Below are 13,049 nucleotides of genomic sequence, written 5' to 3'. Positions count from 1 at the left end.
CATCATAACACTCCTGGGCAGGAAGCGCAGCCCTTTCGATTTTCTGAAATCATTTCTTGAGTGTGAGCAGGGCTGGCCTCTCCTGGAGGTCCTGCCTGGGGTGGTGGGTGCAGCATGCACACTGGGCTCTGGGTGCCTGCGGCTTGATGTCTGAGTGGCAGTGCTGCTCTTACATAATCGGTTTCTCTCCTCCTTTCTCTTTCCAGAGCCAGATTTCACACTGAGCAGCTGCAGACAGAAAAATCAGAGAAAGCACAACCCAGCTCCAGATTCCGAGGGGCCTGCCGGGGACTCTCCTCCTGCTCGGGAAGGAAGACCGCCAGGCGGCTGTCTCCAGCCAGGTCCTGGCTGCCATGGGACTCGCAGCCACCACCCCCAAGCTGCCCTCCTCACTGCCAGGCAGATAAGGGTGGGTGCTGCCTGGGAGCACCTGCTGCTTCTGCCAGGCCGCTCCCTTGGGGCCAGCCCTTCTGACTCTGGGCCACCTTGGCTCACCCGAGGCCATGTAGACCCCACCTGGGCCTCTGTGGACAGAAGGACAGACACGCTGCCAGGGACATTGCCTCTGCTCTCTGGGGGACCCAGTGCACCACCATGCCCCAGGGATTTGCCTGGCTACACTGTGAGTACTTGGGGCAGGAGTGGGGGGTGGGGTGGGGGGTCCCTGGGGACCACTCCTGGGAGGCCTTGGCCCAGAGCCAACCTCTGTGGTAACCATGGCAACTGGGCATTCCTGCTGGGGAGAAGTTGAGATGCTTCCCAGCTTAACTGCAGGCACCCTCAGGGACTCCTGCAGCCTCCCACATCCTGTTTCCAGCTGACTTGACTCAGCGGGTCTGGTGGGTACCAGTTGTAGGCCGGGTGGAAACAGTCAGTGAGTGATCACTGTGTCCAGTAGGCACTGGGAATGGGGGCAGCCCTACCTCCTCAGAGTCATTGGTGCTGGGAAGCGTGATGGATCTGAGGTGGCAGGGAGAGAATTTCTGGCCTTCCTGGGTGTGGCCAGGCGGGGAGGGAGGCTGGTGAACATGTCTGGGCCCCAAGACACAGAAAGGAAGCGCAGCAGGTGTCTGTCCCCATGCGCTCCCTCCACTGCAGAACAGTCACGCAGCAAGAGAACAGTGTTATCAGTACAAGGAAAGATAAGTTGAAATGGGGATCCCCCACAAAATAACTAGAAGCCTCTCAAACCTGCTGGGTAGGAGGCCAGACCAAGATCCTTTCAGATTCTGATTCAATTGAATTAACTTAAATCAATTGCATTTTTCTGGTGCCTCCCATGTGTCTAGTGCAGTCGGTGCCATGGTGACAAGGACCCTGGGCTCGTACGTGCCTCCCTATCCAGCGTCTCGCCCAGAATGGGCTCTAGGAAGCTTAACACCTGCAGCCTGGGGTTGGATCCTGCAAGGGCTGTGCCGAGGGGCTGGGTTCACTATGGATCCTTCCTGCAGAGGGTCAGGGTGTTCAGAACAAGCAGAAGGGCCTAAGCCCAGGGCCCTGGACCCTGGGTTGTGAGAAATAGTGAAGCAGTGTGGGTGAGGGGCCCCTTGAGATGGTCCAGGAAGTGGCTGGTGTTTGCACAGGGAGATGTGAGCACCGTATTCTAGGTGGAGGGGACAGTGTGAGCGTGGGAAAGCTGGGAAAAGATGGGGAAGCCTGCCTGGGTGCAGATGACTGAGGCTTTCAAGTCAAGGAACCTGCCTCATGAGATGACAGGCAGCCTCAGAGGGCTTGTGATCTGGGGGTGGAAGTCATGATTGGGAGTTACTTTGCCCTTGGAAGATAAGCCTGGCAGTGCCCACAGGCGGTGAGGAGGGCCAGCTCCCGGAAGTGAGAATGAAAATGCAGGTAGAGGGGAGACTGCTCATGGAGGCGGATGGCAGGATTTGGCAAGAGCTGGCCGTGGGTGCTGGAGACTGGCAGCCATAACAAGTTGCCATAAACTTGATTTAAAACAGCAGAGATGTGTTCTATCACAACTCTGGAAGCCAGAAGTCTGGATTCAAGGTGTGGGAAGGGCCAGGCTCCCTCCAAAGACTCTAGGGGAGGATCCTTCCTGCCTCTTCCAGTTTCTGGTGGCTGCTGGCTCCTAAGCTTGTGACTGCGTAGCTCCAATCTGCCTGTATTTTGATGTGGCTTCTCTTGTGTGTCTGTGGCCTCGCCTTTGCTATTGGGGGAGGTGCTATTAGGGCCCACCCTACATCCAAGATAGTGTCATCTAGAGACCCTTAACTGCACTGCAAAGAGCCTATTTCCATATAAGATTGAATCTGAGTTCAGGTGGAAGTGGATTTGGGAGTGCTATTCAGCCACCTACACAGGCTCAGATTTGCTTGCTGGGGGTTGAGGCAGTGGACAAGTTACATTTTCCTGGGCAAAGGGCATTGTTCTTTCTTTAGCCTCTTCCGTCTGTTGCATCTTACCTCCGAGAAGAGGGGCAAGGAGTGCCTCCCAGCCAGGGTCAGGGCAGCACAGACCACGGAGCTCCTGGGGTGCAGAGCAGCCGTGAGACTACAGCTGTCTCAGCCTGGCACCCGTTTGTTGGCTTGTTTCTCTGGGGTGGGGGTAGCAGAAAAAAGCTTAAAATGAGCAATGGTAGAGGGACTGCAGACTCAGAGGAAGTCTGAGGTTAGGGGAAGGCAGGTCCTCTATGGACACAGATTTTGGTGCAGCCTGAGTTCCAGGCACCGTACCTCCCTAAGTCCCACTTCAGTCCACTGTTACCAGGCCCTGAAGGACACAGATGAGGACAGTTGAAGCAGGGCCTGGGTGGGGGAGTAGGCCGCCAGTGGGTGACTATCCATGGGAAAGAAATCCTGGTGTGGACAGATTGATTTTTTTAAAAAAGAGGGATGTTTGGATTTCTTACATGTAATTTCTGTGAACTAGATGTGGCCCCTGGACACCAGTTTGCAAATGTCACTTTAGGTCACTGGTTCTCAAAGCACAGTTTCCAAACAAGCAATAGCATCTTCACCTGGAACTTGACAGAAATGCAAATTGTTTGGCCCCACACCAACCTAGGGAATCAGACTCTACTCTTGGGTGGCACGCTGGGCCTTAACCAGCTGGCCTGGAGATTCAGGTGCATGCTCCTGGTTCCCTGCTCCAGGTGAACTCCCAAAATGCTCAATAAACAAGACCTGCATGCTTAGTAGCATAATGTATTCACACATGAAGGGCTGAGGAACTGGTCAAGACATGGGATAGATGGTGCTGAGATGGGGATTGGTGGGGCCTGCTGCAGGGGCCTGCTGGGTGAGGGTAACTCAGGACACTGGCCAAGGGCGAGCACAAACCCCAAGGTAGGGATGTTCCTGATCTGCAGGGGTGCCAAGCTGAGAGGGTGGGTGACTTGTAGCCAAGAGAGAAAGCTGGCAGAAACACTGGTTCCATTTGTGTCGATCTGTTCCTTTGTTCAAACACTGTTAAGCGCATGGGACAGAGAGAGTTCGGAAGTGCAAGATGGGTTGCAAATTTGCAGCCTTACGAAAAATGTGGTCATCAGAGTTCTGGGAGAGAGGATGGACTGGCCGTCTGCAGCCCATGCGGGGGCCAGACCTGAGGGCACTCCCGGTGAGGGGCCCAGCGAGAGCAAAGGCGTGGCCCCTGGACCCACAAGGAGATGGGCAGGAATGGCGAGCAGGTCAGGCCAGTGAGGTTTTAAGAACAAGGCTTCCTAAGTGCCAGGGAGGTGAGTGGGGAAGTCTCATCAATAATTCCCACTGGTAACCAGGTTAGATCAAGGAGGTGACTCCATGGGTCTGGGGGTGGGGGTAGAGGGGAGAGGAAGGAAAAAAAAATTGGTTTTGACTATAACAATAGTACATATTGACTGTAGACTATAAAGTATGTCCTACAAGATAAAAAGAACATAATAATCTCCCAGAGAGATTGGTATGTTTCTTGGCCTCCACTATTAGCAAAATGCAAGATATGCTTATAACGAAGTAAGGAGTATTTTTAAAACTTCACTCAGCATATCATGCATATTTTTTTTTATCACATCAGCATATCATCAGCATTGAGAATGGGATTTTTACTGTTTATGTTCATGATTACTGAACATCCAGGTCATTTACAGATTTTTCACTATTCTAAAACAATGCTGCAGTGGAAGTTTTTGACTCCGAATCTTGTTTTCCTTTGAATTTATTCCTAGAAATGAGATTAATGGGTCAAAGGGTATTGGCATTTTTACAGCTTTGTGGGTCAAAGTCCAGTATTAGCAAAAATTGCCAAATTGCTTATTCAGGATGAGCGCAACTATCTTACAACTCTGCTAGCACCAGGTGTTATTAAAAGAAAATAAAACAACAACAAAGGAAAAACCACCCCATTTCGATAGGCAAAACATGACATTTGTTTGTTTCAATGTGAATTTATTTATTAGTGAGGTTGATTTTTTTTGATTCTTCACTTGTCTGGCTACATTTCCTTTTCACTCTGATTGACTTAACCTTTGTTCATCTTTGTTGCAAATTCTGTAGTATTTTTGTGTATCTGTTCAGTTACTGGGAAGCCACTCAGGCTGTTTTTGAAATCACAGCGCCCTCCTGTGGTGAAGGCTGGTAATAGTCTCCTATTGGCAGGGAGGAGAAACAGCCTGTGATTTGCTTAGCATCCCCCAATGGTCAAACTGCAGAGGCCGCTAACACCAACTATTTGGTGTATATTTAACCAAGAAGGATGCCGAGGTTAGACAGAGCAGGGGAAAGGAGTCATCTGTAGATTTGGAACGAGGATCTGTATCTCCTGAATCCCCTGGGAAAGATTGCAACAGGCTTTGAAAACACATCAGCCCTAGACAGAGGGCTGAGGTTGCCCAGGAAGGGGGTGTGCCTGCCTCCTGGGGCGGGAGTGCAGGGATGCTGGAGACCAATCCCAGAGCCTGGCTCTGCTGGCCAGGGACTGGGGTCTGGCTTTGCTGTTCTGGAGCCCAGACCCCAGGGAAACATTCCCAGTGGTGGGAGGGCCTGTGTGGGCCTCTGCCTCTCCCCACTCCTATCTCTTCCATCAGGACTTGTGCCCTGGGAAAGGGAGGATAGGCACGGCTTTGCATACCCGGGAGTGTGGAAGCAGTGCGGAGTGCTTATGCGTTCCCGTCCACAGATCTCGGGCTCCTCCTGGGCATGGCCTTGGGGACTGAGGGCTTGGAGGCGCGGCCCACGGCCCTGAGCCAGGAGTGCACCGTCACCGGCTTCCTGCGGGAAAAGCTGCAGTACAGGAACCGTCTTCAGTACATGGTAACTGTGTGGGCGTCCTCTGGGCCCTCTTCCCAAGCCCCCTTGGCTCGCTGGGATTAGGGTCCTGGACATTCGGGGCCCCTCCTTGGACCTGTAAATCCCCTATCTCTGCCTTTACTCACATACATACACACATCCTGGTCTGAGGGTTTTGTTCCCACTCCCACCACCCATCTAGGGGCCTATACACCTCTGACTGGATCTGATCTTTGCTCCTACCTACTTGTGGTACCTTCACTGTGGCTCAGCAATGGCCTTTAGGAAAGCTTGGGGGAACTGCACACTATTAGGGATGTTAAGGACCAGGAAATGGGAACATTCCACTCTTTTGTAGGGTGGAGAAAGAAACCCAGGTGGCACTTGACTCTTTTTCTTTGTTGTTGTTTTTTTTTAATTAAGATTTATTTTTATTTACTAATGCATACAAGAACTGGGGTGTAGGCCAGAGGTGTGTGTGTGGGGGTGTGTGTGTGAGAAGATTCACTAGAGACAGAGTGGAGAGCAGACAGGCAGATCTACTGATATACACTGTTGGGGGGAGCAGTGGGCAAGACAGGAGAGGTCTGCTGTGCCATATGGGTCAGCTCCCTGGCCAGGGATTGAACTCATGCTGCAGTGGCTGGTGATGACTTGATAGCACTGAGACTTTAACCCCTGAGCCACCAGGGAGGCTCCTGTTGTTTTTTATTAATAGCTTTCTAGAGATTCAATAGATATGCCATACAATTAATGCATTTAAAGTACATAGTGCATGGTGTTTAGTATATTCCCCAAGTTATACAGCCATCACCCTAAGTTTTAGAGTTATCTTTTTTTTTTTTTTAAAGATTTATTTATTTATTTATACAAGCACTGGGTACAGTCAGAAGCGCGGGAGGGTGAGAGAATTCACCAGAGCCAGAGCAGGGAACAGAACAGGCAGACCGATGAAGTACACTGCTGAGGGGAGCAGCGGGCGGCAGGAGAGGTCTGCGCGCCATGTGGGACCCTCTACCGGCGGCCGGGGATCAAACCAGCGCTGCAGAGGCTGCGGGCAGCTTTGCAACCCAGCGCTCAACCGCTGCACCACCGGGGAGGCCCCTAGAGTTATCTTTTTAACTACTTTCTCACCCCCAAAAGGATTTGTCTCTCTTTGTCCTTCATATTACTTCATGGCCTGGAACTTCTTCCTTAACAACAATGGTAGATTTTGGTTCTGCCTTTCCTGTGTCCAGAGGAAAGAGAGCAGTCTTGATCTCTAGTGGGAGTCAGATAGCCCCCACAGAGGGCCCTAGGGGCCGCCCCTACATTACAGTCGTGTGGGAGGTGGGGGAGCCTGGCCAAGCCCTTTCTGACCTCATGGTTTGTTCTTGTGCCTTCCAGAAACACTACTTCCCCATCAACTACAGGGTCAGTGTGCCTTATGAGGAAGTGCTCAGAACCGCTAACATCACCAGGCTGGTGAGAATCCCTTCCCGGGCTGGGGAACCCCTACTTCGTGGGACATCCTGAGGACTTGGGCTGGGCAGGGCAGGTCCTATTTCTGCTTCCTCAGGCATGATGCCCTTGCCCAGGCCCACGGTTGCCTGCTGTCTGCCGTGGACACTGTGGTCTGCCCCCCATGTGGGACTAGTCCAGGGGATGCAGGAGTGGGAGGGTTGTGCTCAGAGGACCATGTTGATGGGGTGGGGGTCAGGGTCCAGTGATTTCTTCTGTCTCCGCAGCAGAAGGCCCAGATGAGCCAGCAGGAGCTGCGGTATCTGTGGGTCTCTGTGAGTTTATCTGCTGCTGAGTCGGTGCAGGGGGTGCTGCTAGAGGGCCACCCATCTTGGGAGTATCTGCAGGAGGTACAGATGCTACTGAACAATGTCGAGCGAGGCCTCATGGTGAGTACATGTGTACGTTACATGCATGTATGTGCCTGTGTGCTTTTGTGCGTGCAGCCTATATCAGGGAGGACATGGAAGCCTTCAGCATGTGTCCTAAAGAGCCTGGGAGAAATGGGGGAGCGAGCCGAAAGAGGAACCTCTGTGATGACCAAGTGGACCGGGCTGGCACAGCCAGAGGGGTGCCTGAAACCCTCTTTCAGTTTCTCTCCTGCTCTGTGGCAGTCACTGATCCCTCCAAGAGGGGGCAAGGGAGGAACAGGAGGAGAACAGGGTTTCTCTGCCATGCAGCTCTACTATGATACTGTGAGGGTGGACACCTGACATTATGCATTAGTCAAAGCACATAGAACCTCACAATTCAAAGACTGAACCCTAATTTAAACTATTATCATTAAATAGATAATGATGATGATGATAATGAGGTCGCTGATTCCTGCCTGCTCAACCAGGTTGACGGAGGCCTCGCGGACAGGTCCTCTAAGAAGCCTCAAGAGAGAGGTGCTAGGATTGACATGAGTCCTGCAGGCCATGTGTGTGCCAGGTGACCCCCTACCCACACCTCCATTTTGCTCTGCTCCCTGACTCCACCCCAGTCCTCCTCAGGACCCTGGCACACACCTGCCCCAGGCCCCTACCTGCTACCCAGCCAGAACGCTCAGCAGCAACCTTGAACAGCTGATGATACCAGGGCTTAGCACCAGCATCTGCTTTTGCAGCCCCCTCCCTCCTCCTGCACTTGGGGTAGCTCAAAATTCTGGCAGCGGCAGGGGACAGGGTGATTTCATTGGTGGCTCTTTCAGGCCTGTGGGCAGAGTGGGTGAAGGAGCTGACTTGTGTGGAAGAGTTTCCATCCTCCCTTTCCTTGAGGGCCTCTGGCTTGAGCCCTGTTGGGAGCATGGGGGTGGGGGGTGGGAGGAGTTGGGAGGGGAGCTGAGCACCAGCCTGACAATATCAATGGCCTTTGAGTCCATCCCAGTATGTCCAGACTGGGTGAGGTGGCAGGGTCTCTTCAGCCAGGGTGTGGCCACAGAGTGGGCCCCTTCTCTATTCCACGCTCCTCACTTCTTTCTCGGCCTTTGTGAATTCATTTTTTCAGGACTGCCATAACAAATAACCACGAATGGGTGCTTAAAACAATAGAAATCTATTCTGTTGAGTCCTTGGAGACAAGTCCATCAAGGTGTTACTCCTTCCAAAGGCTCTAGGGGAGGATCATAGCACAGCTCCAGACCCTGCCTCCACCTTCCCACAGCCTTTCTCTTTGTGTCTCATGTCCTTTCTCTTCCAAGGACACCAGTCATTGGATTTAGGGCCCACCCAAAAGCCAGCATGATGTCATCCTGAGATCTTTTTTTTTTTTTTTAAGATTTATTTATTTATTTATTTATTTATTTATTTATTTATACAAGCACTGGGTACAGTCAGAAGTGCGGGAGGGTGAGAGAATTCACCAAGAGCGGGGAGCAGAACAAGCAGAAGGACTGAAGTACACTGCTGAGGGGAGCAGCCCCGGGGCAGGAGAGGTCTGCGCGCCATGTGGGACCCTTGCCCAGTGGCCCAGGATCCAACCGGTGCTGCAGAGGCTGCGGGCAGCTTTGCAGCCCAGCGCTCAACTGCTGCGCCACCGGGGAGGCCCCTGAGATCTTAATTACATCTGCAAAATCCTATTTCCAAATAGGGGTGCTTTCACAGGTAGCAGGGATTAGGTCTTGGACATTGCTTTTTCTAGGCAGAAGGAATGGGGGCAGTTTGATGGACCTTTAGGAGGGTCCACCCCCAGCCCCCACATCTCTTACAGGATGTCTTCTACCAGGGTTCTAGGCCCTGCTTACCCCCTCCCTTGATGCCCATAGCCCCCATGTTCCTTTTGTTAAGTCTTGTGGCGAGAAGCCCATGAGCTGGCAGTCCCAGCTGTGCCTCACTGCCCTTACCATGTGGCCTCATTAGGGGTTGGTGAGGGTCTTTGTACTCTGTAGGACAGTTTCCTCCTGTGGTGGTCATGCCTGGACTACCACAGTGAAGATGCACCCACCTCCTTCCAGCCTGCCTGACCCTGCTGTCATTTTTTCCTTTTTTTTCTTTTTTTTTAACTTCTCAGTAACATTTTTTTTTAATTTTTTAATTTATTTTTTATCATAAATTTTATTTTTATATTCCCCATACAATTGCGACCCCCTTATTTTGACCCCAATCCCTCCCCTCCCCGCCCCCCACCCCCCATAGAGTGTCTCTGGTTCATAGTTGTTTGTTGATTTTGATTTTCACTTTCTTATAGTTATTCATTTTCCTGGTCCCTTATTTAAGTTTTCTAGATTCCTGCTATGAGTGAGACCATCCGGTATTTTTCTTTTTCTTTCTGGCTTATTTCGCTGAGCATGAACCCTTCCAGCGCCATCCATGTTGCTGCAAATTGCATGTGTTTATCTTTTTTGAATGCTAAGTAATATTCCATGGTATATATGTACCACATCTTGATCCAGTCATCTATTTTTGGGCATTTGGGCTGTTTCCAAAGCTTAGCTATTGTAAATAGTGCTGCTATAAACATAGGGGTGCAGGTGCCCTTTGGAATTGATGTTTCTGTGTCCTTTGGGTAAATACCTAGGAGTGGAATTGCTGGATCATATGGAAGCTCTATGTTTAGTAGGTCCAGAAATCTCCACACAGCTCTCCATCGTGGTTGGACCAGTTTGCACTCCCACCAACAGTGCAGAAGAGTTCCTTTTTTCTCTACACCCTCGCCAACATTTGTTGTTGCTAGTTTTTTTAATATGTGCCATTCTCACTGGTGTAAGATGGTATCTCATGGTAGTTTTGATTTGCATTTCCCTGATTACAAATGATGTTGAACATTTTTCATATGCCTGTTGGCCATTTGCATTTCCTCTTCAGAGAAGTTTCTTTTTAGCTCTTCTGCCCATTTTTTGATTGGATTATTTTCTTTGTTTTTGTTGAGTCTCATCAGCTCTTTGCAGATTTTTGTGATCAGTCCTTTATCATTAGTGTTGTGTGCAAAAATGTTCTCCCAGTTGGTGGGGTTTCTCTTTGTTTTTGTTACTGTGTCTTTTGCTGTGCAGAAGCTCTTTAATTTGATGTAGTCCCAGCTGTTTATCTTTGCCTTCACTATCACTGCTTTGGGTGATGTGTCTGTAAAGATGTCTTTGATGTGCATATCATGGAGTGTTTCGCCTATATTTCCTTCTATGTATTTTATGGTTTCAGGTCTTATGTCTAGTTCTTTAATCCATTTTGAGTTGGTTTTTGTGTATGGTGTGAGGTAGTAGTCAGACTTCAAACTATCCTACAAAGCCATAATCATCAAAACTGCATGGTATTGGAATAAGAACAGACACACAGACCAATGGAATTGAATAGAAAATCCAGAAATAAACCCACAGATTTATGGTCAACTAATCTTTGACAAGGAGCAAAGAATATGCATTGGAGCAAAGAAAGTTTGTTCAATAAATGGTGCTGGGAAAACTGGGTTGCTACATGCAAGAGAATGAAGCTTGACTGCAGTCATTTTTTTCTAAGGACAGAAAAAGAGGAGCCTCTGTCATGCTTGGGTAAGGGGCATCAAGAGGGCTCCCTTTCAGGCATCTCAGGCCCTGCTGGAAGAAGGAAAGATTGCTGCCTGGTCCCCAGAAGTCACTCCCCACTCCATTCTCCTGGGAGGTGGCTGGGTGGGGTGACAACATTGTCTGATATCCATCCTAAAGGATTCCTCTCTTTCAGGCTGTAAAGTCCAGCCCCAGGGTGAAAGCGTTGTTGCCACCTGTGAATACCTCAGGGCTGAAGCTGGTGCGTCCCAAAGCCCTGCTGGACAACTGCTTCCGGGTCATGGACCTGCTCTACTGCTCGTGCTGTAAGGAGCTCTGGGGGCTGGGCCAGGGCAGGGACTTAGGCCACAGGGCAGAGTCACACCCTCCTGGGCTGGCATGTTCTCCAGGGCTCCCCAGGGTGTTTCTAGAAGCCAAGATGAGTCCTTGGTGTGGGGATAAGAAAAAAGTGGCTTGCCTGGGATGAGGAGGGGGCTGACTGCTCCTGCAATTTTTTTCCTGCCCCCTGCAGGTAAACAAAGCTCCATCCTAAGTTGGCAGGACTGTGAGGTGCCAAGCCCTCAGCCCCACAGTCCAGACCCTTCCTTGCAGTGTGAAGCTGCCCGGCTATACCCTCTGCACCAGGAGCCCCTCACCTCCCTGCCCCACTCCCCGGAAGCCAAGGCTGGACCCCAGTGAGCATGTTGAGGGCCCAGGGCAAGGCCTCCCATGCTGAGTGGGGCAACTCCTGCTGGAGTTCAAGGTGCCAGCACCTAGATGGATGGGCGCCCCTCACTGGGAGAGGAACCCCGGGAAAAGGGTGCTTTTCCTTTGAGGGGGGTTTGTGCCCGAGATGGGCTGTCTCCAGCCTAGGGTACCTCACTTGGTCTCACCTGGAGTGGCAGGGGCAGGGTCTGAAAGTGATTGGGGCAGAGCCCGAGGCCCCTTCTCCACCGCAATGGCTGCCTCCCTGGTGGAAGGCGGTGCTGAAGGTGTCCAGTGGCCTGAGGAGGGGAGCGCTGTCCCCGTGGGCAGATGGGCTTGTGGTGGAACTCCACTAGGGGAGGCTAGAGAGGGCTGAGACACATGCCACATCTTGCCAGTGGATGCTCTTCCAGTTCCCTTTTATTTTTTCTATTAAACATCTGCTTTGTTTTTGTTTTGTTTTGCGTTTCATCTTCGAAACCACTGCCAAGTGCAGGAGCCAGGGGGTGGGAGGAGCGGGCAGCGGGTCCAGCCCTGGGGCGCGGCTCTGAGGATTGATTTGGAAGGTCCCTGAGCCTGGGTCCTGCAAAGATCATTCTTTAAGGGATTGAGTTCCTTGCAGTCCCGCCCTAGAGTGTGGAGCCCGCAGCCAGCTCGCGGCAGAAGACAGGCCCCAGCAGGGACAGAGGCAGCAATCCAAGGTGAGGCCTGGGCCCAAGACCTGGCGCTCCTGCCCTGCAGTGCAGGGTTCGGGAGGGCTCGCTGCCGGGTCTGCAGAGGGTGAGGGCTGGGGGCTGCGGGGTGACGGGTTTGCAGCGTCGGAGGAAGCTAGTCAGAGGCAGGTGTTAATTACAGTACAACTTTATTAATACTGGAATCTTCACAGTGCATTTGTTACTTGTAGCAGTGACTAAATCCTGGGGAGGGGGAAGGGGCGGGAGAGAGGTTCGTTTATCCAAAAACCGACAGAAAGAAAAGAAACAAGATGGTTCAGATGGGATAGGGTGTTGGGTGGGGGGCGAGGCTGGGTGTGTTTGGGTGGGTGGAGGGAAGAAAGGGTGAGTAGGGACCAAGAGGGGAGTCCTGGGGTAGGGAAATAAATTAAAAAAAAAAAAAAAAAAAGGAACAAGTTAACAACAGCACCAGAAAAGTTACTTCAGTCAAAAGACGCTTTTGAAAAGAATATTTCTCTGTACAAAATGAAAAATAAAACGAACGTAAATAAGTCCCCCAAACCAAAGTTTGTGACGCGGGATGGCTGGCTCGGATCCCGAGGGGCGGGCCTAGTAGCGGTGGGCACTAAGTGGAGACGGGCACGGGATGGAGGGTTATGTACAGCCCGGATGGGGTGGGCTTGGCAGGGCGAGGAGGGGGCGGAGGAGCATGGGGGGGGCACATGCACCCTCTCCCTGTGCCTCCAGAGGCATGCTCTTCCTCACAGGGACCTGACCTACCCCACCCCAACACGCACACCTCCCACAGCCCCTAAGCCTGCTCACATCACATATCCTGCCCCTCACACCATCAACCCGCCGTGGCTCAACCCCAACGCAGCCCTGGGGGCCGGGGTTGCACAGCCCACCCGAGTGCTTCCTAAACTGGCCACCTGCTCCCAGACTCCCGTGGGCCCTCCTTTGTCACCAGGGGCCCTCCCCAGGTGGCTCAGCAAGGCCATCTCAGACCTAGCA

General features: G+C 51.8%; 1 protein-coding gene across 1 annotated transcript; it reads left to right on the top strand.

The window, feature by feature from the left end:
• Nucleotides 1–594: 594 nt before the first annotated feature.
• On the top strand, nucleotides 595–11,355 carry IL34 (interleukin 34; the record flags this gene model as incomplete). Its single annotated transcript, XM_084256616.1, has 7 exons — nucleotides 595–622; nucleotides 5,113–5,246; nucleotides 6,609–6,686; nucleotides 6,950–7,111; nucleotides 7,337–7,417; nucleotides 10,853–10,982; nucleotides 11,189–11,355. 7 exons carry the CDS (start codon nucleotides 595–597, stop codon nucleotides 11,353–11,355), a joined length of 780 nt encoding a protein of 259 aa, XP_084112742.1.
• Nucleotides 11,356–13,049: the final 1,694 nt, after the last annotated feature.

The sequence above is a fragment of the Talpa europaea genome, assembly GCF_964194135.1.
Source record: "Talpa europaea genome assembly, chromosome: 16".
NCBI classification, from domain to species: domain Eukaryota; kingdom Metazoa; phylum Chordata; class Mammalia; order Eulipotyphla; family Talpidae; genus Talpa; species Talpa europaea.
The sequence above is the reverse complement of the archived record's forward strand: the minus strand, read 5'-3'. Positions and strand labels throughout refer to the sequence as shown.